The sequence below is a fragment of the Schistocerca nitens genome, chromosome 7, assembly GCF_023898315.1.
Source record: "Schistocerca nitens isolate TAMUIC-IGC-003100 chromosome 7, iqSchNite1.1, whole genome shotgun sequence".
Classification (NCBI taxonomy): domain Eukaryota; kingdom Metazoa; phylum Arthropoda; class Insecta; order Orthoptera; family Acrididae; genus Schistocerca; species Schistocerca nitens.
This window is the reverse complement of record NC_064620.1, coordinates 392547980-392572481: the sequence shown is the minus strand read 5'-3', so window position 1 is coordinate 392572481 and position 24502 is coordinate 392547980. Positions and strand designations below refer to the sequence as shown.

The following is a 24502-nucleotide window of genomic DNA, read 5'->3' as shown; positions in this document are numbered from 1 at the left end:
GTGCCAGCATCCACAAATTGGTAGACCATGTTACAGCCGTGATCTACCATGCTGCTGAATTGTCAATCCCACAGTCATCCGGTCATCCCAAGAGGCGTCCTGTCCCTTGGTGGACCACTGAGTGCTGCTCAGCCATCCGAGCCCGCCGTGCAGCTCTGCGCCGCTTTAAGTGCCGTCCCTCAGCTGACAATCTTGCGGCCTTTCGGGTGGCAAGGGCCAAAGTGCGGCGAGTGATTAAAGAGAGCAAACGACGGTTATGGCAATCGTTCTTGAACTCCATATCCCGCTCCACTAGTTCTACGAAAGTATGGGAAGCCATCAGGAGGATTTCCGGGAAACTCGGCCAACTACCTGTCACGGCATTGCTGCATCAAGGATGTCTCCTCACGGTGCCAAGAGACATTGCCCAGACACTGGCCATGCATTTTGAGGAATCTACCGCCACTATTAACTGTGATCCAGATTTCTGCCGCTACCACACTGCCATCGAGAGGGGCCACTTGGACTTCCGGTCTCCAAATTCTGAACCCTACAACTGCCCCTTCACAATGTGGGAACTGGATTCGGCGCTGTCTGTGGCTCATGATACTGCACCTGGTCATGATCAAATCCGGTACAGCATGCTGAAGCACTTGTTGCTGCCATCCAAGAAAGTTCTCCTGAATTGTTTTAATAAGATATGGTTATCCGGCACGTACCCTGACTCGTGGAGGGAGGCGATTTTGATTCCCCTCCTCAAACCGGGGAAGGACCGAATGCATCCCAGTAGTTATCGAAGTATTGCATTGACAAGCTGTGTTGGGAAGACGTTGGAACGCATGGTCAACCGTCGCCTGGTTTGGCTGCTCGAGACCAGGCAGCTCCTTAGCCCCTCTCAGTGTGGCTTTCGAAGATGTCGTTCCACTATAGACAACTTGACCCTGCTTGAGGCGGCCATCCAGCAGGCCTTCCTACGTAACCAGCATTGTCTAGTGTATTCTTTGACATTAATAAGGCGTATGACACTACTTGGCGCCGCCTTATCCTCAATCAACTCCATGAGTGGGGCTTTTGTGGCTGTCTCCCCATCTTCATTCGGTCCTTTCTTTCCCACCGCCTCTTTCGATATCGGGTTGGTAATGTGATTTCTGATTTGTACGTGCAGGAGAATGGTGTTCCTCAGGGAAGCATTTTAAGTGTCAGCCTCTTTGCCGTCACCATTAACAGTATCACGTCCACTATCCGGAGTCCTGCACCCAGTGCTGTTTGTTTGTGGACGATTTTGCTGTTTTCTGTTCTTCCTCCAGTCTTGTCACTGCTAGTCGGCAGTTGCAGCTTACGATAAAGCGCTTAGAGGCATGGACTGCGAAGACGGGTTTTACCTTTTCTGCAGACAAATGTGTGTATGTTCATTTTAATCGTTCTCGACGTCTTTTTACCTCCCCTGAATTGCGTCTAAGGGTCACCGTTCTTCCTTTTAGAGACACTGTGAGGTTCCTGGGCCTCACTTTTGATTCCAAGTTGTCGTGGTTGCCTCACCTTAAAGACCTCAAGGTGTGGGCCCTGAAGGCACTGAATATTTTGAAGTGTCTGAGCCATCGGTCCTGGGGAGCAGATCGGGCACGTCTGCTGCAGTTTTATAGGGCTTTCGTCCGATCGCGTCTTGACTATGGTTGCACCGTGTATGGGTCAGCAAGGCCTTCGTATCTGAAGATCCTTGACGCAGTACACCATGAGGGTATCAGGCTGACCACTGGTGCCTTCCGTACCAGTCCCATCCCCAGCCTGTGTGCTGAGGCAGGAGAACCGCCGCTCGCCATCCGGTGGAAACTCCTCATGGTGCACTGGTTGTGTCAATTCCTTGCCTGTCCTACCTCCCCTGCGTACCCTACTGTTGCTCTACCGCCTATGGAACGTCTCTTTTTCCAGTCATCCCAGGGCAACGAGACCATTTGTGATTCTTGCCAAGCATTTGCTTGAGTCCCTTGGTGTGGAGTGTGTGGCCCCCCAACAACAAGGTTTTACCCGCCTGCCTCCCTGGTTGCTCCAGAAGCCCAGCATCCTTTTGGACTTGTCGGAGTACCGGAGGAGCTGCACTCCTGCATTTGTTTTTACCTCCTTATTTTCCGATATTTTACACCAGCATCCCGACCATGTACCAGTATTTACGGATGGCTCTAAACAGGGGGACTCTGTTGGTTGTGCTGTTGTTTTCCCTGATCCAGTCGTCAAGTTAAGACTTCCTGCGGTGTTTACCATCCTTGATGCCGAATTGTTTGCGATCTTGCGGGCATTGGAGCAGATGAGATGTGTTCCCAGTCTTAAGTTTCTCATCTGTTCTGACTCCCTGAGTGCCCTTCAGACCATGCAACACTTGTACCCAGCGGATACGGTCATACGGTCGTCCAGAACATCCATGATGCCCTACTCTACCTGCAACGGCAGGGGAAGGAGGTTTCTTTCTGCTGGGTGCCGGAGCACGTGGGTATAAGGGAAACGAACTGGCGGATGTGGCTGCCAAAGATGCATGTTCCCTCCCTCACGTTGTTGAATGTGCCGTCCCCCTCCATGCTGTTACCTCCCTCCTGCGTTTTCGTGTTATGCGTCAATGGGAAGAGGAGTGGCTGGCAGTCAGTGACAATAAGCTGTGTCTGGTCAAGGCCACCACGCGGCCATGGTGTACGTCCTACCAGTCATGCAGGCGGGATGAGGTTCTCCTCACTCGCCTCCGCATCGGGCACAGTCCCTTAACACATGGTTTTTTACTCTGGCGGGAGGACCCCTCAATCTGCAGTGCTTGTGGCATCCAGATTACTATCCGTCACATTTTACTTGACTGTCTTTTATTCTCTGACCAGAGGTCGGTGGTTTCTTTGCCACCGGATTTGCCCTCTATTTTGCAAGACGACGCAACAACTGTGGTTAAGGTCTTACGGTTTTGTGTCCTGTCCAATTTGTTGCCTCGGATTTTAGGGAGAGGGTTTTAATGTGGTGCTGGGTGACTGGCTCACCCAGGTTTTAGGTAAGAGGTCTGCCAGTCACGATTACCTCCTAGTTTCCCTTTGGTTTCTGTTCTCTTTTCCTTGTGTTTCCTTTCCTTTTTTAGGGCGTTTCTTCTCCTCTTGTTTTGCTTCTGTCTGTGAGGATGTGGAACTGCGTCAGGTCTGTGTCTTTTAGCCGTTCTCCTTGTTTGCTGTCGGTCTTAGTCCCTTCACTGCATCTATTCCTGTTTTTATGCGTTTGGGCGCTGATGACCATGCTGTTTAGAGCCCGTAAACCTCAAACAAACAAACACACACACACACACACACACACACACCTCGTACCGTTACGGATTTATGGACAGTCCTGCAGGATTCACGGTGTCAATTCCCTACAGCACTTTTCCAGACATTACTTGAGTACACGCCATACTGTGTTGCGGCATTTCTGCATGCTCCCAGGGGCCCTACACAATATTAGGCAGGTGTACCAGCTTCTTTGGCTCTTCAGTGTATTACGTGTACCTGACTACAAGGTCCCCTTATCTCCCTGTGTCAGTACCTTTCACATTCCTTCCAAACACATCCACATTCCACCCTGGCACATATTCTACCCTGGCACATTCTTTCCTAACCTCTTTCACTGCCATTCCTCATGTCATCCCACCCCACTTCAGTCATTATTGCTACTCATGTAATTTGAAGCGCAGTCCCAGGACACTGTGGTGTGTGTGTGTGTGTGTGTGTGTGTGTGTGTGTGTGTGTGTGTGTGTGTGTGTTAGTTTTGAAGAATTACTTTGTCTAAAACTTAACAGTTTAACAACATCTTGTATTCAGTAGACTCATGTTCTTGTATTTTTTATATTTTTTTATGAGAGAATGCCGTTATTGGTTTCAGTCAGCCAGTGGTCATCTTCAGTCTGAATATCATCACTGGCTGTTTGAAACCATTTGCAGCATTGTGATTATGTCACAAAAGATATAAAAGAATGTAATCAGTCTATCGTTTAATCACCATGAACAGTATGTCATTTTTTCCACAGTAAGAAACGTTTCAGCACAGTCATTTACCAGAGTTGGCATTTCATTATAAAGAAGAGCTTTCTTCATTTTCACCATAAATAATACTTCATAGTAGCAGAAAATAATACCATTAAATATAACCCTTATGTTGTGAATGTTACGCATGGGTGATTACCTTTCCTCATTAATTTTTTTTTCCCCCCCTCCTGTATCAATTTTTAACATGTAACAGTTGAAATGGAAATTGTACTGACTTGTGTGTTTGCTTACTTCCAAGAAACATGTATTTGAAATCCTTGCATTCTGTGTGAAAAAGTTTTATTCTGCGGTCGTTTCTCCTGTTAAATGTATACCAGTGGACTAAAGTGAAGATATGTACCATACACCTGATTTTTCTTATTTGTTTCCGTCATACTAATAAGTATTTTGCTTTTCAGATTATGACAGCTTTTTGGTGTACTCACGTGTTGTACGAATTGACAGTATTCATATGTTTGATGAAAGCAACTTGAATGCTCCATTTCCAAGCATTCAGTCACAAGATTATATGCACAATGCTATAGGATTATCTTTTGATTACAATAGAAAGAAGATATTTTACTCTGATATTCATAAAGGGAGCATTAATTCAGTTTACTTCAATGGAACGAATCATACAGTCATTGTAAGCAGTAAGTATGATAAATGCCATATTAAGCATATTTTTGCGTAGAATATAAGGAGCTGTAAAGGAGTAAGCATATGAGCAGCACAAGAGTATCATTTTACAAAGTGTAAAATAAAATAAAAGGCAACCACTGTGTGGAGCACAGTAACATATAATAGAAAACAGCACTCACACTAGCTTTCAAGCACTAGATCTTTTCCAGCAGTAGTACACACATCCACACACACAACCACACAGACACAGCACCTGTGAGGTTGTGTGTGTGAAGGTGTGTACTATTGCTGGAAAAGAGCTAGTGCTCAAAAACTAGCATGAATGCTCTTTTCTGTTATGTATTACTGTGCTCCACTGATCGATTCATAATAAGTAAGTGACTGATTTTTCCTTATTTTACATATTGCTCCATCCAGAAATTTCTATTATTATTTTACAAAGTGTCTTTGATTATGGCACAAAGATAATAAATCTACATTACGTCTAAATCTACATGGCTACTCTGCAAATCACACTTAAGTGCCGTGAGAGGGTTCACACTAATTCTCTATTGTCCCACTCTTGAACAACACATGAGAAAAAATGAACAACTATATTCTTTCTGTGCAAGCTCCAATTTCCCTTATTTTTTTACTGTTATTGTTTCTCCATAAGCAGATCAGCCTCAGCAAAATATTTTCGCATTCAAAGGAGAAAAGTAATGATTGAAATTTCGTGAAAAAATGACACCACAATGAGAAACACCTTTGTTTTAATGATTTCCACCCGAAATACTGTATCACGTCTGTGACACTTGTTCTCCTTTTTCTCAATAATTCAAAGCTTGCTACCCTTCTGTGAACTTTCTTGATGTTCTCCATCAATCCTATCTGGAAAAGATCCCACACTGCACAGCAGTATTCCAAAAGATGACAGGTACGCATAGTGTAGGCAGTCTCTTTAGTAAATCTGTTGCATCTGCTAAGTGTTCTGCCAATAAAATGCAATCTTTGCTTTACTTTCCCCACAACATTTTATGTGTATTCTTTCCTATTTAAGTTCTATGCAATTGGAATTCCTAGGTATTGTGTAACTAAAGTGTAATGGATTCCTTGGAATCCACTTATGAGGATGACCTCACACTTTTCATTATTGAGAGTCAGTTGCCAATATTCACACTATACAGGTATCTTATGTAAATTTTTTGCAATTGGTTTTGATCTTCTAATGACTTTATTAGACGATAAATGACAGCAGTATCTGCAAATAACCTAAGACAGCTGCTCAGATTGTCTCTTATATTGATAAGGAACAGCAGAGGGCATATAACACTACCTTGGGGAATGCCAGAAATCACTTCTGTTTTAGTTGAAGACTTTCCGTCAGTTACTACGAATTGTGACCTCTCTGACAGGAGATCATGGATCCAGTCACGTAATAAGATGATATTCCATAAGCACACAGGCTGCTTGTGAGGTATGGTGTCAAAAGCCTTCTGGAAATCTAGAAATATGCAATCAGTTTGAAATCCCTTGTCGATAGTACTCAAAACTTCATATGAGAAAAGAGCTAGTTGTGTTTCACAAGAATGATGTTTTTGAAATCTTTGTTGATTTTGTGTCAATAGACAGGGTAATTTATAATGTTTGAACACAATATATGTTCCAAAATCCTGCTGCATGTTGATGTTAATGATATGGGCCAGTAATTTAGTATTAATGATATGGACCTGTAATTTAGGGGATTACTCCTATAGCCTTTCTGGAATATTGGAGTAACATGTGCAACTTTCCAGACTTTGGGTACAGATGTTTCATCGAGCAAGCAGTTGTATATGATTCTTAAGTATGAAGCTATTACATCAGTATACTCTGGAAGGAACCTAATAGATATACAATGTGGACTTGAAGACTTGCATTTATTAAGTGATCTAAGTCACTTCAGTATGCCGAGGATATCATCTTGTAAATTACTCATGTTGGTAGCTGTTCTTGATTCAAATCTGGAATATTAACTTCATCCCATCTGCTGAAGAAATTTTGGAATGCTGTGTTAGTACCTCTGCTTTAGCAGCACTGTCATCAATAGTATTTCCATTGCTATTGCCCCGGACAGGCACTGATTATGTCTTTCCACTAGCATACATTACATACAACCAGCATCTCTTAGGATTTTCTCCCAGGTTTTGAGACACCGTTTCATCATGGAAACTATCATAAGCATCTCAGATTGAAGTCTGAGCTAAATTTCAAGCTTCTGTACAAGATTGCCAGTCTTGGGGTTCTGCATTTGTTTAAATTTGGCACGCTTTTTTCATTGTTTCTGCAACACTGTTGTATCCTGTTTTGTGTACCATGGGGGATCAGCTCCATCGTTTGTCAACTTATTTACTATAAATCACCCAACTGCGGTCAATACTCATTCTTTCAATTCAAGCCACATCTGGTCTACAGTTACAATGTTAGCTTGGAAGGATTGGAGATTGTCTTACAGGAAGGCATCAAGCAAATTTTTATCTGCTTTTTTGAACGTCCTCTGTTTACCCACCACACTTTATTTATATTCTGATAGAAGATAAAAGTAACACTGAGAAAGATAAGATGGTCAGAGATAACTCTATGATCTACCAGATTAATTAATATTACAATATGAAAATTCCTAATGGATTAAGTCTGTGTGTCTGATCTGAACTGCAAACCAGAACCCAACCATTCACAGGCAATGCTGGTTCAGCAGGTTATGTGACTGGGCTTCTATGAAGTAGGAAAGAGGTACTGGCAGGAATGAGGCTGTGAGGGGCTGTTGTGAGTTATGCATAGATAGCTCAGTCTGTAAGAAGCAGCTGGATTTTAGTTCTCGGCTGGGACAAAGTTTCATTCTGTCAGGAAGTTTCTAAATATTACACATAAATATGGTTTGGAAAAGCATTCTGTCTTTAGCAAACATCTTTTTAATTTCTTCACCTATACATGTTTCAGTGAAATTTCAGTGGCTTCTCTTTGTTATCTGTCAAATAACAAGTAAAATGTTGCATAATAATACTATAGGTTTGGGAGAGTGGTTACTTTATTCATGTTGTATTACCAAATTATGTACCTCAATCATACATACTGTTGATCATGTAGCTGAACAACGTATGCAAAATCAAATAGAGACAGTGATCATGTGTTTGAGAGCTGTGTTTGCATGAATGTGTATGTGTGTTGTCTATTTCGGAAGAAGGCCTTTTGTCTGAAAGCTTACTTGTTTAGTCTTTTATTGTGCCTGTGTGCAACTCAACATCTCCACTATACGGTGAGTAGCTATGTGTCCTTTTCATTAGCTATGTGTCCTTTTCATGATATTGTCATTATTTGAACAATCTACGCTGTTCACTCAAACATGTCTGGGTCGAAAAAGAAGAAAACTGTGTTGTTCAAGGCAGATTCCTTTTCCAAAACACATTTATTTAAAAGCAAACACAGACACAAAAAGTTAGTTTTAATGTCAAGAGACATAGTACACATTTTACTGCAAAGTGAAGGGTTCTTTGTAGTATATGTCAATATCTTTGCCTCACAGTTTTCCAAGAGTGTTTTTTCTTGAATTATAGATGTTGCAATGTATTTTTTATTTATTATTTTTTTTATTTTATTTCCCTGTATTCATTCTCGAATTCAGTGTTTCACTTTAATTTTTCTTCAGGTCAGGGGTTAGTTGAAGGCCTGGCATATGAGGCATTTGACAACATGCTGTACTGGACTTGTAACAATGATCCAACTATTAGCAAGATCAATCTAACAAACAATGTTATCAAAACAGTAATTAAATTAGAGCAGACAGATAAACCTAGAGGTATTGATGTAGACAGCTGTGAAGCGTAAGTATTTACTGTCGGTGGTTTTCTAAATTTATTTTATAGAAATTTTGAAGTAGCATTTGTGTACTCTTCATAATAGCAATAATAATAATCCATGAAGTCAGTCTTCTCTTTGTGTGCTGACTGCCATCACTTCTTTGCAGACGTATATACTGGACAAACTGGAATTCGCACAATCCATCGATACAAAGGGCTTTTGTAAATGGACAAGGTCTTGAATCAATCATTACAAAAGACATTCGGATGCCCAATGCTCTTGCCTTGGACCACAAGGCACAGAAGCTGTACTGGAGTGATGCACGATTTGACAAGATTGAAAGAGCAAACTATGATGGCACGAACAGAGTGGTAAAGAGCAACTTCATTCTGTAGAGCAAAATGAGAGTCTGATGTTATGTTTTGTACGTAGAAATACCTACAGTAATAGTCTAATTTACAGTGCTGCCTTGTAAGGTATTACATAGTATATTAAGAGTGTCACTTCATCCCAAAGGAGCATGAAATAGGAAGCAGTATTTTGAAATGAGGTTTGTTTAATAATTAATAATTCTTTAAAAGTGCTGGTAGATAAATTACCTATGTTCATTAAACATGTTCTTTGTAACAATTTTATGTGGAAGAGATATCCAAGAACAAGAACTATGTACTGTAATAATTTCAGAAGTGTAAGGGGCATTCAAAAAGAAGTGAGCCAGAGGCATAATTACAGAAACCAGTACCTGTATGTTAGAAGTATTGACCCTGGCTGTTGAGACACGTGTCCCACTATGACACAAGGCAGTGAACAGCTGTCAAAATTTCCAGGGCTGTGATGTTAACCAGTTCCCCACGTCCAGCTGGATGTTGTCATCTGAGGTGAATCGTTTGTCCTTATGCTGACACTCTTCTTTGACCAAGATGGGCCCCTTCTGATTCACTTCCTGCAGCACGGGACAACAGTGAATGCCCAGCATTACTCGCAAATCTGGACCACTCTTCGCCAAGCAATCAAAACAAACCGACCAGGCAATCTCACACTTGAGGTGATTCTGCTCCATGACAATGCAAAGTCTCGTACAGCCAACATAGTCGCGGCACTCCTGCAGAAATTCAAATGGTAGGTTCTCGGCCACCCTCCTTGTGATTACGCCATTTTTGGTCCCCTTAAAAAGTCTCTGAGGGGCATACGATTCACCTTGGATGACAACGTCCAGCTGCAGGTGCAGAACTGGTTAACATCGCAGCCCTGGGAATTTTATGATATAGCCATTCACCACCTTGTGTCACAGTGGGACAGTGTCTCAACAGCCAGGGTCAATACTTCTAACACTGAGGTACTGGTTTATGTAATTATGCCTCCGGCTTGTTTCTTTTTGAATGCCACTTATAATTTTGTCTTTTCTTGCATTGCATTCATGCAATTTGATACTATGTTTTTGTGTAGCAGAATTGTTTGTTCACAGGTTTTAAGCAGGGTAAAGCCTCAACACACATTTGATATAGCTGTGTATGGGGATTACATATTCTGGACGGACTGGGTATTGCATGCTGTCATTAGAGCTAACAAATACACTGGAGATGATGTAGTATGGCTAAGGAGAGATGTACCTCGGCCAATGGGCATTATTGCAGTTGCAAATGATACAAATGACTGTGAGTTTTCAGTTCAACAAGTATAATTACACTTGCTTGTATCATACAGTAATTCAGTAAAAGTAGTTAAATTGAACAGCAACATTGGCCTCATGGCAGAATTATCAACTGATGACTTTTGGAAATGTCATAATTATGAATGATATAACTGTATCTGTCATTAACCTCAATTTTTTTCCAAAATAGATGGCAGAACATGAATCTAGTTTGTAAATAGATATTTTTAACATAGTAATATTCTTTCTTACAGGTTCTGCTATAAAAAGGCAATTCTTTTGTGACAAAGATAAATATTAGATCCAGTACTATTCATATGTTATGTACACGTTTTGTCAAGTTCTGTAGGTAATAAGCATCTAATCACTGTATGCTGATGACACATCTAGTGTCTTCTGTGTAGGCAGTGAGGTCAGCCTTACTGAAGGGGTTCAAAACTTTCTTGATAAGGCAAGAGCTCACTTCGAGAGTAACAACTTGGATATATTTGCTCGACTCTGAGCCGCACTTTTTTTCCAGTTTTTGTAATCCAAAAAACCGCCTGCAGCTTAGAATCGAGTGCAAAGTAAGTGGAAGTTCTGAAAAATGTTGGTAGGTGCCGCCACAACTAACTTTTGCTGTCGAATATATGTAGCACTACACAGGCATGCTTTTTAGGCACAAAGATAAATTCTGGCGCCAAAACCTTTGCGTCAGTAAATAAATTAAAAGAAAAGGTAGAAGAATGTAAACATTGTGCCATGTATTCTTTCGTGTTTGCTGCTATCTCATTTAAATCCTGTCTGCCTAATAAACTACGAAACTAGAATGAGACAACAGCAAATGCGGAGAAATATAAATATCATGTCGTGTTTATATTCCTATTATTCTTATGCTGAATAGTGATACAGTCAGCAATGAAGCATGGCAACTGATTTGGGAAACTCTTTTTTCCTTGATTTTGAGTCTTATTTTTCAGGTGGGGCTTAGATTCGAGTGCGGCTTAGATTCGAGTGTGGCTTAGATTCGAGTAAATTCAGTATACAATAAATCCTGCAATGCATTGCAAGTTATAAGTATCTAAGGGAATTGGATATACTTCATAATTCCTCTCCCCCCTCTGCCCCCTCTGTGTCCATCTCCTCCTCCCTCTCTCTTTGTCCATCTTTCCCTGCCCCCCTTTCTGTTTGTGCGTCACCTCCTGCCCCCTCTCTCTGCCCATCTGCGGCTCTGAGCCTTGTTTATTGTTATTGCAAACAAAACCTTGATAGGAAATTGAAGTTGCTTCAAATGGATGGGCAAATTGGTTGGGATCATTGCCAGGGTATGAGAGAGTCCTCTCAAGCTGCTGGATCTGTGAGCATAGTAATTTCAACAGCGGTATTTGGCATATTTTTAATCTGTGAATGGGTAGGATTACAAAGTTTCAAATTCCGTAGTAATAGTAGTAGTAGTAGTAGTAGTAGTAGTATAAGCATTAACTGATAAGCCATAAATGCAACATACTCATTTACAAAAATACATAGCCTGCAGTATGTCTCATATAAAAATTTGATATTAATCAATCAATAACTTTCAAGATTTTTGGTGACAAAGACAAACAGTAACTTGTCTTTATATAATAGTATATGTTCTGTTCTGTCCACTCATCTAATATGGGGTGCCTAGGAAACCTACTTTCTAGGATTGCTTGACAACAATTCAAGCAAATTGTATTAATGAATTTTTATTACAGTAAGATGAATGATAACTTTGGGAATTTACAATGGTATGTCGCAAGCACTTGGCTATAGTTAAATAAGAAGTCTCTTCAGTATATACAACTCCTAAAACAAGTGAAACAATTCAGTTCATAAGTCGCTGCTGTTGCATTCGTAGAACGGCTAGTCAGTCTTCCAGTGGGCTGCGGCCAGGCAACCAATCATCATCATCATTTTCATCATCATTACAGGAAGTGTAGTAACATAAAATTATGCAAGTCTAGTAAATGACAAGCTGAGGCTCGTTAGTTACTATTATTTTATGCAACAAGCACATGAACCATTTGCAAGGCAAATATCCAATATTTGATAATCAGAGAAGCTCCTTGGACTTAATTGAGATACTGCTATGGAAAATAATGAAATACCATGTAAAAAATTGAGCATTACACTAATATTAAAACTATTACATTAAAACCAGACTTCAAACAGGTAAAACATGGAAGGGGCAGATACGGCTGGCCAGCTCTTGAGTAAGACAGTTTAGAATAACGGACCCTTCATGTTAACAGCCGATTGCTACGAGATAGAATGTCAACATATGAGGGATGCCGCAGCAAGCTTGGAGGCTACAACATCTCAGAGGCTACAGTGAGATGGGAAGCAGCGCACTGCCAACATGCACGTACATAGCCAATGTGGACAGGATATGCCCACTGAACTGGTGGGTGACTGATAACATGCCAGGGCAGCACCTCCAAATGCAACAAACAGCTCAGATAACCAAGAGCAAACAAGCAGACACATAATTTCATGCATAATAATCATAGAACTTATAAAAATACTCAAAACAATCAAGAAACTCAGTGCAAGGGTGGCTCAAAGCTCCAACCAAACCTTATGTATTGCAAGAAGAATATTATGATAAAAATTACTAAGAGGAGTAACCAGTTAATCTTACATAAAATATTACAACAAGTTAATCTAATACCCAAGAAATCACAGGGCTACCCAAACACATAAACTTAGTAACTTAAAAGGCAACAGGTAGATCTTGAGGGCTAACACTCAAACTACTACAATAGTAATTGTATTTAGAACAATAAATATTAATTTTTTAAGGGGGAAAATCTCGCCAGAGCTATGGAACTTAACTACCCAAATGAGCCAAGATTCACTGGACTGCTAGTGTTTGCTCACCAAGGCCATAGGCAGTTTTATAGTCATTACCTCAGGCAGGGAAACAACACCTTCCAATACAAATAACACTCAATGTTTACCTCAGTGGTCACTAATACATGTGGTGGCCTAGAACATGACACAATTGATTTCAGGCCCAAATGACAAGATAAGCCGACATTGAACTAGTTGCAATTAAAAGAAATTTTAAAACACATCAATTATGGCAGTCAGATAATTTCAAACAGAGGCACAAAAGGTAAATTTAATGCTTGAGACAGAGTGATAGAGAACCACAGGCAATCCAGTGTAGCGGGAGTACCTTCAACATGGGAGCACATATGTCAATCAAGTAACCTTACCCCCAAAGAGCAGAACAGACAGCACCAGAAAATGAAAAGCACCCCAACACCCACATCAGCAACTATGCCTTCTGAATCCAGGGTAAACTGACTGCATTGACAGTAGGCCCAAGTACTGCCGTCTGACACAACTCTACTAACCCCCGGCCACTTAGACAACCATGCATCCGTAAGCTCCATGAACAGCTCACCATATGTCACATGTACCTCTTGTCTCTAACTCAGTGACGGCGACCGACTGCCTGCCCATGTGGTCAGCAATGTGCCCCAAGAAACTACAACCAAAGAGTCAACTAACAGGTGACCAAAGCACCAGCCTGTGACTAGACAGAGATGGATCACGCCAGTAAGCAAACATGTAAAAATATAGAACAAGCTGACATGGTTTAGGCACATTGTCTTTGTGGAACTTCGAAGAATCAGTGATGTGTGGTCTGATGCAAGTGCCCTTTTTTTATCACTTTCACATAAAAGGCAATATTGACAGTCTGTGTAGGTGGTACAAACTAGTGGTGGATTATACCACTAGCAGCAAAAAAGTCAATGAGTATTACCTTCACTTTAGATCTGTTCATATAAGCATTCTCATGGTGTGGTGACTGTGATCTGTGCCATTTGGGGCTGTCTCTCTATTTCAGGGTCATGTAAAAACTCAAAACTGGTGTTGAGTAAAACATTGTCCAAAACAGGAGCATCATTTCTGTACAATTCCAGAAGTTCTTCACAAATGCTGACCCAGTGTTCTTGTGGTCTGTAGTCAGAATTTTTGGGTCAAGTTTTGTACACGCTTTCGTCATCTGCAGTTCTTCAGCTACAGTCTCGTGGAAGGTGGTCTTGGGTATATCCAAAGTCTTAAATATCAGACGATACACTCCTTCTATCGTCTGTGTTCAAAATTTTGAACACATGAGTCTCACTGTCACCTTTCAGCTTTGAAGGACATCTGGAATGAATCTCATTGTCGACCCATCTTGGCCTTCCAAAATGTCTTGTTCCAGCTATTGTGACAGACATTTATTCCCAAATGCCTGCTCAATCACTGGAAATGTTTTGGCCATAGAGTTCCAAAGTTTCACGAAAAATTTGATTGTGTACCACTTGAAATATGTTCACTATTTTTATATACTGCAATTTAGCAGATTTCGTGACAGTACTCACTTTTCCGTGGATGTTTATAAGATGATATTTGACTTTTCTGTGTTGGCTTCAGTCGTCTAGTGAAAGTATGATTCCATAATGCTGTTTTGTCGGCTGCGGAAATGTCTGGTTCAATGCGTTTGCCTCATTTTTGGTGCTTCAAATACCATTTTTCCAAATATGCTTCCTTCTTGATGTTTATATAAAAAAGTAGATAGAATAACTCATTTTTTCTGGTCACATGCAAATTATTATAACAGGGACCTGTACATTGTTCCACCGTCACACACCGAGTGTTCACTGCCGACTGACTACGGTCAAAGACGACTCCAGCATCAAAGACATTTCACACAGCACACAAGCTTCCACTTGTAACCAGTCTCTTTGATATTACTCATCACATCTACTAATATTAATCAATATGCTGTCACTCTTGAACATATAAGCAAATTAGCATAAAATAAGGCAAATTACAATTCACAAAAAATATTCTGACAAAAATATAAGAAAACATTTACAACCTCCCTCATTAAATTTGGTATTGACAAATCCGGTAGAAAATAACACATCTCCCAGATCCATTACACGCTGTTCAAGTGAACATTGCATCACAGCTGGAACCAGACCACCAAACGGAGGATCATGCAGGAACATGTCTTTATTCTGAAGGAGCTTGAAGGAAACTTGGTTGCATTGGGAAGTTAGCAGACCCTGCCAACATGTCCTGGTGGATAGACAAAACAGCAGGAGTGTCGGAATACAATTGGTGATATTACTTTATAGACAAACCATGTACGTCTTTTCTGGTCTTATGGAATTGTAGCATGGGGCAGGACCTGCAAAACAAATATGAAAAGGGTTTTCTTACTGTAAATGAGAGGCTTGAGGAATGAAGTAAAAGTGAAACCAGGAACATCTTCTCAAAACCTATTTACTGGATTTAATATTTTCGCACTTTATGCTATCTATTGTTTGAAACCGTTCTGTTAGTGAAAGAAGGCACTAATGCCAGAAACAGAAAAATGCAAATTCAGAGTAATGATGCAAGGCATAATACAGTTTTACATATGGTAATAGAAGGTTGAAGTTAACAGCTGAAAGTCCTTACATCAAAGGAGCTGATTTTCATAATTTGCTACCAAATTATGTTAAAATGTTGCCTGGAGATACCTTTTGAAAACAAATTAAGTGGTGGCTTATCCCTAAATGCATGTATAACTTGGAACTAACATGAATGATAATATTAGCAACTGCCCTGGCCCAGCTATAAGTGTAGAACTAAATTGCATATAAAATCAACTGCTCACTGTGAAGTGAATTATTGTCATATTGTGTGAATTAAATAATTGCACAATAGCATAAAAAACTCCTGTATGTACAAGTAATGGTGTAATTGTACTTTGTCAACATTCCCCATGAATTAAAATTATGTGTTGCGAGCAGAAACTAGAGAATAATCTTGAAGTAAACCCACTACCAATCATTTATATTTGAACTACAATTGAAGGCATTGCAAAGATTCATGGATAAATATTATTTCCATGTTTGCAGCATTTGGCAGTTTGTTCTCTTACCAATAAATCAGAATGTACTTTCCAAACAGAACTTAAGATTGGGTACACATCCATTTACATCTTGGAACTCACAATTTTCGTGATTTCTAAGAAACTACCTCAGATTCACAGTTAATACACCCGTAAAAATTACATGAAATATATAACTGCAGAAAATATTGTCAGTTGATTTTATTGTGTTAAAGATATAGTTATTCCCCAACCATACAACCTTTAATGCTTCACTACTGAGGTTGTGATGATGTCGTATCACAAAGTGGGAACAGCCATTGCTTCCCAAAATTTGTCTCTTGCTTCTGCAGTGCCATACCCTGCACTTGATGATATTTTCATATCTTCATTGTCTTGGTGTAGCTGATAAGTAAAGTGCAGCAAAGATATTTAAAATTTGTATTCTGTGCAGACATTTGAGCACTAAAGTCATTATAATAGAGTTTAATGATCTTAAATTTTTACTTTCAAGACTTACTGTATTTACCCAATTACAAGAAGAGCTTCTTTCCCAAATTTTTCATTCTAAAAATACAGGATTGTCATATTCAAAGATCAAACTATTGCTACTGAGGCCAACATTTTTGCATTGATTGTTTGGTTACTGTAGGGTTCATCTTACATAAATCTTTGGATATTCAAGTCACATGTAGATTTATTTTGAAGAATTGAGAAAGGTAGGGCTGGAAAAAAGATACATTTGAACAAACTCCAAATTTCCTGTTGTGCCTAAGCACTACACACAGTGTTGACTTTGCTTGAACAGTCACGTGACATTTGACTTATGCAGTAATAGTCTAGGGGATATGTGAGTAACTGTGAGCTAGACACTACAGCAATGTTTCTCTCCTTACAATCTGACAATTTAGTTGTTCACACAAGAGGAAATAGCATGAAATTCCATCATCTTACAAGCTCATGTTGTAGTTGAACAGGTTTGTAATAAAGTTCTCATACATGTATTGATACCGGACACAAACATTTATGCTATTTTTTTATGTAAGAGTAACATTCAAAGGAGATAATGACCTTCAAAAAGCATTACTTGATTCTGAACCCACATCAATATTTTATTTGGTTAGGAGAGACCATGGCAAAAGAGAAATTTGCTTTCTGTTTATGAACCGCTATTAAAATACTGGGTAAAAACAATAACAAAATTTTTATCAACTTTAGAACAAGATGGTGACATTCAGATGACATAAGAAATCAAATTTAATCCAGAATTAAATGTCTAATAAACAAAATAAATCATACTAAAGTAACTAATTGTTGTCATGAGAGTAAATTATGGCAGTAAGACCTATCATGAAAATAGTGCTAACAGACATCACTAAAGTTCGAGAATAGGATTAAATCATGACAGCAATCTTTTATTTATGTCTTAGTTTCTGGTGTTACATATGATATGCATCCTAGAAGATATTGCAGTTCATACTTCACAGTTGTTCAAGCACAACACTATGGGAGGGTCGAAGGGAGAACAGTGACACTAGCTTAGTGAAGAATGAAGATGAGAGCAGGGAAGGGAGTGGTGAGTAGACAAAAAATGTCATCATGCTGCCAACCATGGGAATATATACCACATACTTTGGCTTTTTGTGAACATCTACTATGTTTAAACTGCAGTTTGCATGAATTCATTTGTAGTTTGAATTGGACACATGCTCAACAATAGCATATATTTCTGCAGGAGATTGTAGAAGCGTGGATAGGGACCAGGAGTGCACTTACATGTTTCTTCCAGCAATGTTGGCAACGCTCAAGGTGAGGTATGACAGGAAAGAAAGGGGGTGCGTCAACTACCGGTTCTACACAGCCAATAAGAGAGTAGCGAGCAGATGATATGCTTGTAAGTGAGAGACATTGTAACATTCTCATGTCAGCACAGAACTAAAATCTGCTATGTATTCAGAAAAAGAAACTGTGTTCTCAGTTTCCACTGCTACCTCAGAAATTGTAATTATATTAAACAAAAAGCCAAATATTTGTGACCACAGAGATATAAATTTCATAACTCTGCTATTATGACAATGGTGATGATTAATAATAGTGATACCACAGATGACAGGCATAGTAAGCAGAAAAGGTAGTGAAGATAAAAAGTAATGTAAACCATCTCTTTTCATCATTTTTTTTCTCTTTCTGTTATCAAAATGTAGACAACTAATAAATGGCATATGTTTAGGTTAGGTATAATGTTAACTTGTTAGGCAGATACTTCATGTCAATAAAACTAAATCTAAATTACGTCCAGTTGCCTTAAAGGCCCAATGGTACTGACCGACTGCTGTCATCCTCACCCTACAAACATCACTGAATGCAGATATTGAGGGGCACACCGCTCTCCCGGCTCTTGTCAGTTTTCGTGACTGGAGCCAATACTTCCCAGTCAAGTAGTTCTTCAATTGTCCTCACAAGGACTGAGTGCACCTCATTTCCCTACAGTGTTTGGTACACTGGACAGTCACCCATCCAAGTGCTAGCCAAGTCCAACAGCACTTTAACATCAGTGATCTGATGGGAACTGCTGTTACCACTGTGGCAAGGCCACTGGCTTATGTCAATAAAACAGTTTGTAAATTTTATTAGTCGAAATATGTAAAAAAGAGGCCATCTTAAATTCAGGGTTGCCTTCTGCTCAGGGAAATACAGTATAGCTTATAGATACAATATTTCTCTGATTTATTTTATGTGTGAGGAATACAGTTTTAGTACAACTATATGTGATTTTAACAGGTACATCTAATGCCTGCCGCAATAGGAATGGTGGTTGTGAAGACAAATGTGATCTAAATGAGGCAGGGTCTGTCATATGCAGTTGTTTTTCTGGCCGGAAACTGCAGGCTGACAATGCCAGCTGCTTAGTAACAGAATCTGAATGTAACACTAACATGTTTAGTTGTGCTTCTGGAGGCTGCATACCATTTCATTTAACTTGTGATGAAGTTCCTCATTGTGAAGATGGATCTGATGAGGACTCAGCCGTGTGTGGTAAGTAAAAAACTCACAATGTAGTATACTTTTAATTTTTCTTCACTTTGCATACATTTCTTGTGACCCTTTTCCATGCAAACAGTTGATATGTTTCAAATTTTTGGGAATAATATAAGGACTTTGTGATTATTCTGTTGTTCTGTGCTTACAATAAATATTCTCTGATATGAATGATGTGCCTTTCAGTCAAGAATAAAGTGAATACTGAAATCAACCATTAGCAGCAGGTTTAAACTGTGTACTGCTGTCAACAGCCCAGCCATTATGAATAAGTGCTGCACTTCATAGCCATGGACACAGCTTCAGTTTCTCAATAAGTAAAGGCCTATGCTCTGAAGTGATAACATAAGTGATGAGAAATTTATGGAGACTGAATGTATGTTATAGGCCATGAAGGTGCTCAGATAACTCTCTGCTTAATAACACTGGCAGACCAGAACAGATATTCAGCTTGATTTTTTCCTTAGACACAGTTTCAATCTGCCACTAATGGTTAGTAGTTCTTTTACCAATTATTTTAGCTTAATGCAAAGCAATTACATAATGGTATCAATAAAAGCAAATATAATTATAATAACCTAACAAAAACCAATTTTTTAAACTTTCAACAGAGTTTCGCACTTGTCCCGAAGATTATTTCCAATGTGGAAATAATAGGTGCATCTTCCGTAACCAGACGTGCAACAATAAGGATGACTGTGGTGATGCAAGTGATGAAGTAAATTGCCTTTGCTCTGGTGATCATTATTTCCGATGTAACTCAGGTCATTGCATTCTTGGTGACTTCCGATGTGACCACGATCCGGATTGTCCAGATGTCAGTGATGAGATTGGTTGTCGTAAGTCTTTCAGTCATTGTTTGTGGAAGATTAACCTTTCTATTTTAATGTAATTTTATTGTACAATTAAGTACAGGCAAAAATTTATAAGGCTTTATTTTTGTATTTTTGACTCTTTCACTTTTTTATGGCACAATTGTAACCAGCTTTGGCGTTCAAAACCCATCTTCAGACACTACAGGCAGTGTTTGATGAACAAGTGCTTATGTGTTATAATGCATGAACAGTTTTCATCAAATGCTGCCCATAGCATCTGAAGATGGCCTTTGAAAGCCAAAACAAGTTATGAGTGATAATTAAAAAGTTATTGAGTCAAAAATAAAAAAAATAATACTTTGCAATAAGTCAGTCACCGTATCTGCAAACAGAATGTTGTTTCTTGTAAAATAAAAACAATATTTACGTTTTCTCTTGTCAGAGAAACATAGAAATACTAAAGGAGACACAGTGTATGGAGAAGACTAATTCAGTCAGAAACTTTTGAGTTAGCATTTGACGTATTCTAGTATTTACATTCTGTTCCTTAATTGCATCTCCTATCTTCCTAACTCCTTAGTTTCAGAAGAATAGATCTTTAATTTCAAATAAATATGGGAGGTGGAAATGAATATACACACAATTGTCCACATTAAGTCAACAAACTGTAGTATGTCCGCTACTGAGTTGGTGCCCTAAATAATAGTAATGAAACCAAAAAATATAAGAAAACGGAACCATTTATAATTCAAATAAATATTTACAATGGTTTATCTGGGGAACTATTTGGAGTCGATAGATGTTTAAATGGACTTTTTTGTTTCAAATTATCATTTATGTTACATCCAGGATGTTGCAGTATCATTTAGATAGTGGGTAAATGTGAATGTTGTGTGGGATGATTGATAGGATATCCCTGGAGGTATACAAATACATAATACATTTAGCTATGTGTATTAGGCTTCGTATCTTTCTGACCAGTTACAGCAGTGCAGTTCACCATCTTAAGGTAAACACCATCTACTGCAAACATATCATTCATCATACTACACAAAAAATCATAACATCTGTATTTCCAACAATGGAAAATCCAGGATGGAATGTAACAATATAATTATAAGGATAGTTGCTACTCGCCATACAGCAGAGATGCTGGGTTGTAGAAAGGCACAACAAAAAGACTGTCACACAATTAGCTTTCAGCTTACAAGGCCTTTGTCAAAATTAGACAACATACACACACTCACGCAAGCACAACTCACACGCACATGACCAGTCTCTGGCTCCAGCTGCCGGAGACTGTGGTCATGTGCATGTGAGTTGTGTTTGCTTGAGTCTGTGTGTGTGTGTGTATATGTTGTCTAATTTTGACAAAGGCCTTGTTGGCTGAAAGCTAATTGTGTGACAGTCTTTTTGGTGTGCCTTTTTGCGACTCAGCATCTCCACTATTTGCTGAGCAGCAACTGTCCTTTTTCATTATACTGAAATATCTATATTTACTATTTTAAATGGCAAATTCAACTATACCGTATACAAGGGAAAGGCAATCACTCACCTATAGTGGACTGATGTGTGTGGGATATACAAACATGTAACAGAAAATGGTATTCACATTAGCTTCTGAGCTTTTGCTCTTTTTCTAGTAAAAAGTACACAGATTTCCACACACAGACACCTAAAGCCCGTTTCACACGGAGCAAGATTCGCTGTAAGTTTCCTTGCTGGCTCGCGCGGTGGCTACCGTGCGGGTTCCGTCGTCTGCTAGCGGGCTACCTTGCTGGGAACCTTGCAAGATTTCCAGGATAGGTCCGGTGCTATTTTTCTTGCAAGGTTCCCTGCGTGCTACCTGCGTGGCCGATCATGAGGCATTTCGTTTGTGACGTCAGACGCGGAAAGCTTGGGCGGGAAGCCTTTGTTGATAGTCGCTTTTCTGCTGTTGTGAGGTGCGGTAGGAAGTTCTTATAATTATTAAATAATGGCACTGCAGTGGTCCAAGGAAGCGATTGAAGCACTGATATGTACTTATAGGGAAGAACAGTGTCTGTACGTCGTGAAAAGCGCAAACTATTATAATAAACACTTGCTTGCAGAGGCACTCGTTTTGCAAATACCAATACATCCATTTGTATAAAATTTGCAAAGGATTTACGATCTTCTATCCTATAAAATAAAGTCGTATATAACAGTCATTATTGGTATATTTATAAAATCAAACAGTAATGAAATGGTGATACTTTTCAAACAAAAGTAGGTGTTATGCGAATTAACCTCAACTCTTTATGAAGCATGGAGAGCACATCTTTTCCAGCGTTTCTCCTCTTAAGGGGCTCCGGAAAGGCTCAAAATCATGAAAAGTTCAATTTTTACTTTTTTGCGTTTTCTGAATCTGCAGACTATTACCTTTTAATAGATATATAATTTATTCAATTCTGAAGGCTACAACTATTTTTAAATTTTTTTTGAAATGTGTTCTACATGGGCGTGACCCAATGTGGCGCTGTTAAACTGCTGTCAAATGGTGTCATTATTAACGTCCGTGTTCATCAGGTACATTTTAGTGATGTGAGATAAATTGTGTGTTGTGGCTAACCTGTGATGGTTCAATATATATCGCTGGTGTGATTGTCGATTGTTTCATGTTTATATACTCTGTCGTTATCTCGAAAATATTTGTAATTAATTCTGTTTCTTGAGTCTCTGTTTTGTTGAAGTATAATAATGAGTAAAAGTAAAGTTATTAGAAATCCTCTGAAGGCTTTTAAGAAAAGGAGAAATGTTGGAAAGCCGAAGGTATTTAGAAATATGGGAATGAAGATAGGTTCTAACATGGTACGAGCGATGCTTGCTTTAGACAAGGAACGCCTTCGGGCTGCAGACAGGGCTGTAAAGAGTCTAGAAATACAAGCAAGAGTAAACAGGAGGAGGAACAAGAGGAAGCTGGAGGAGGAGTTTGCAGAGGATGAAGATAATCCATCCTATGGACCTGGAATGCACTAAAAAGTTAATCCAATCTTTGTCGCCCGATTCCCAAAACTTTTATTTTCTCATACTAATTACATGTTTTCTAAGGATCTTCCAAACATATTTGTTTCAAACTTTCAGTAAATGTTACACAGTACCTTCTGCATAACTTAACACAGCCTTTTTCCAAAAAACTGTATATTTTTGAATATATAAATAAAAAATTGCAAAAAAATGTTGTGAATTTTCATTACAATTGAAAAAAAAATCATCTTTAATAACTGAACTAAAATTTTGTGAAATCCCTGTGTTAAGTTGTAGCCCATATTCCAATAAATAATCTGTAAGAAGTTCAACTTCCTGCCTCAAATACTTTGTGAGGAAAGATGTAATTTATAAGCGTTATTTTAACATTGCAAGTATAGGGCGTTCCGGAGCCCCTTAATCCAGTTTTTCGTCCATTCTTTCTTTCTTCTTCTCTCATTAGCATGCATTTCTGCATCGTTTAGCACCAAAACAGCTAAAAACGCCAGATTGCTCTGAACATCTGTACCTGAAGCAGCCATCTTCGTTGGATACAACATGCAGCCGATCACAACACAACTAGCTGACGATCTTGCACCGTGGGAGAGCTTCGGCATGGAAGATAGCTGGCTCCTTTGCCTGCAAGCCGGCAGGCATGCACGCCGTCTAGCAAACTTGCGGCGAACCTTGCTCTGTGTGAGATGGGCTTAAGTGTACACTTCTGTGGCTGCAGCATGACAGCTTATTGCTTATCAATTACTGGAAGTGGTTGTGTGGACTGATGGAGGTGGAAATGGGGTAGGGAGGGTGCAGAAGGCAAGGAGACGATAGTGGGATAGAGTGAGGCAGGTAGTTTGACAGATGACTCAGTGGCTCCGCAATAATGCCAAAGGAGTTCAGAGGCTAGTGTGTGTGTCTGTCTGTGTGCTTGTGCGTGTGCACGAGCGCGTGCGCATGTAAAATGCGGTCCATCAACTGACCTACATATTTTGTCCAGCATTTTCTACTGACATGTGACACATAGATGCTAACAAGCTACCAGTAGTAATGTGGAATAGATAAAGGCCCAAGAGTAACGTGCCCAGGTAATTTTGCATGTTAGAGCACCACTTTTGGGACAAGGAGGTACGCCAGCTCCAGATTGAATCTGCCAGGTAGATTAACAATGGGGGACAGTGAGTTGGCCAGCCTGGATGTAGTTCTTAGCCGGTTTCCCACTTTCATTAGGTGAATATTCAGATGGTACTAAAGTCCTGTCCCAGTTATATGATTCACAAACATTTAGAAAACTTTCACTTGCTTTTACATGAATAGCACTACACACAGACAGTTGAGATATGTGTGTTCTATGCCAGAGGGTAATAGGGTGATGGCAGGAAAGGCATCTGACCACCTCTTCAACTAATAATGCCAAATTCAGTAATAACTATGCTGAACATGTGCTGATATGAGACAAAGGCACAAGAAAAAGAAGGCGAAGAAGAAGAACGAAAGAAAAAAAAAAAGAATATGGTGAAATCTGACATCGAACAGAGGACATATCAGGAATAGCACTGAAGGAGGAGAGAAGTTTGAGGACCATAACTGGCGGAGAAGCCTTCTTTGCTGACCCACCAAATAAGATGGAATGATGTGGGATGGTGATGATGATGATGATCTAATGACCTTGTTG

General features: G+C 39.5%; 1 protein-coding gene across 1 annotated transcript in view; it reads left to right on the top strand.

Annotated features, from left to right (window-relative positions):
- The window catches only part of LOC126195380 (low-density lipoprotein receptor-related protein 1), an 818691-nt gene that overhangs the window by 635969 nt on the left and 158220 nt on the right, over window positions 1-24502 (top strand). The window contains exons 37-42 of the mRNA XM_049933960.1: window positions 4421-4654; window positions 8308-8482; window positions 8626-8830; window positions 9925-10114; window positions 18773-19027; window positions 19642-19869. Of these exons, the coding sequence (XP_049789917.1) occupies window positions 4421-4654; window positions 8308-8482; window positions 8626-8830; window positions 9925-10114; window positions 18773-19027; window positions 19642-19869 (1287 nt within the window). The remainder of the gene's footprint in view (window positions 1-4420; window positions 4655-8307; window positions 8483-8625; window positions 8831-9924; window positions 10115-18772; window positions 19028-19641; window positions 19870-24502) is intronic.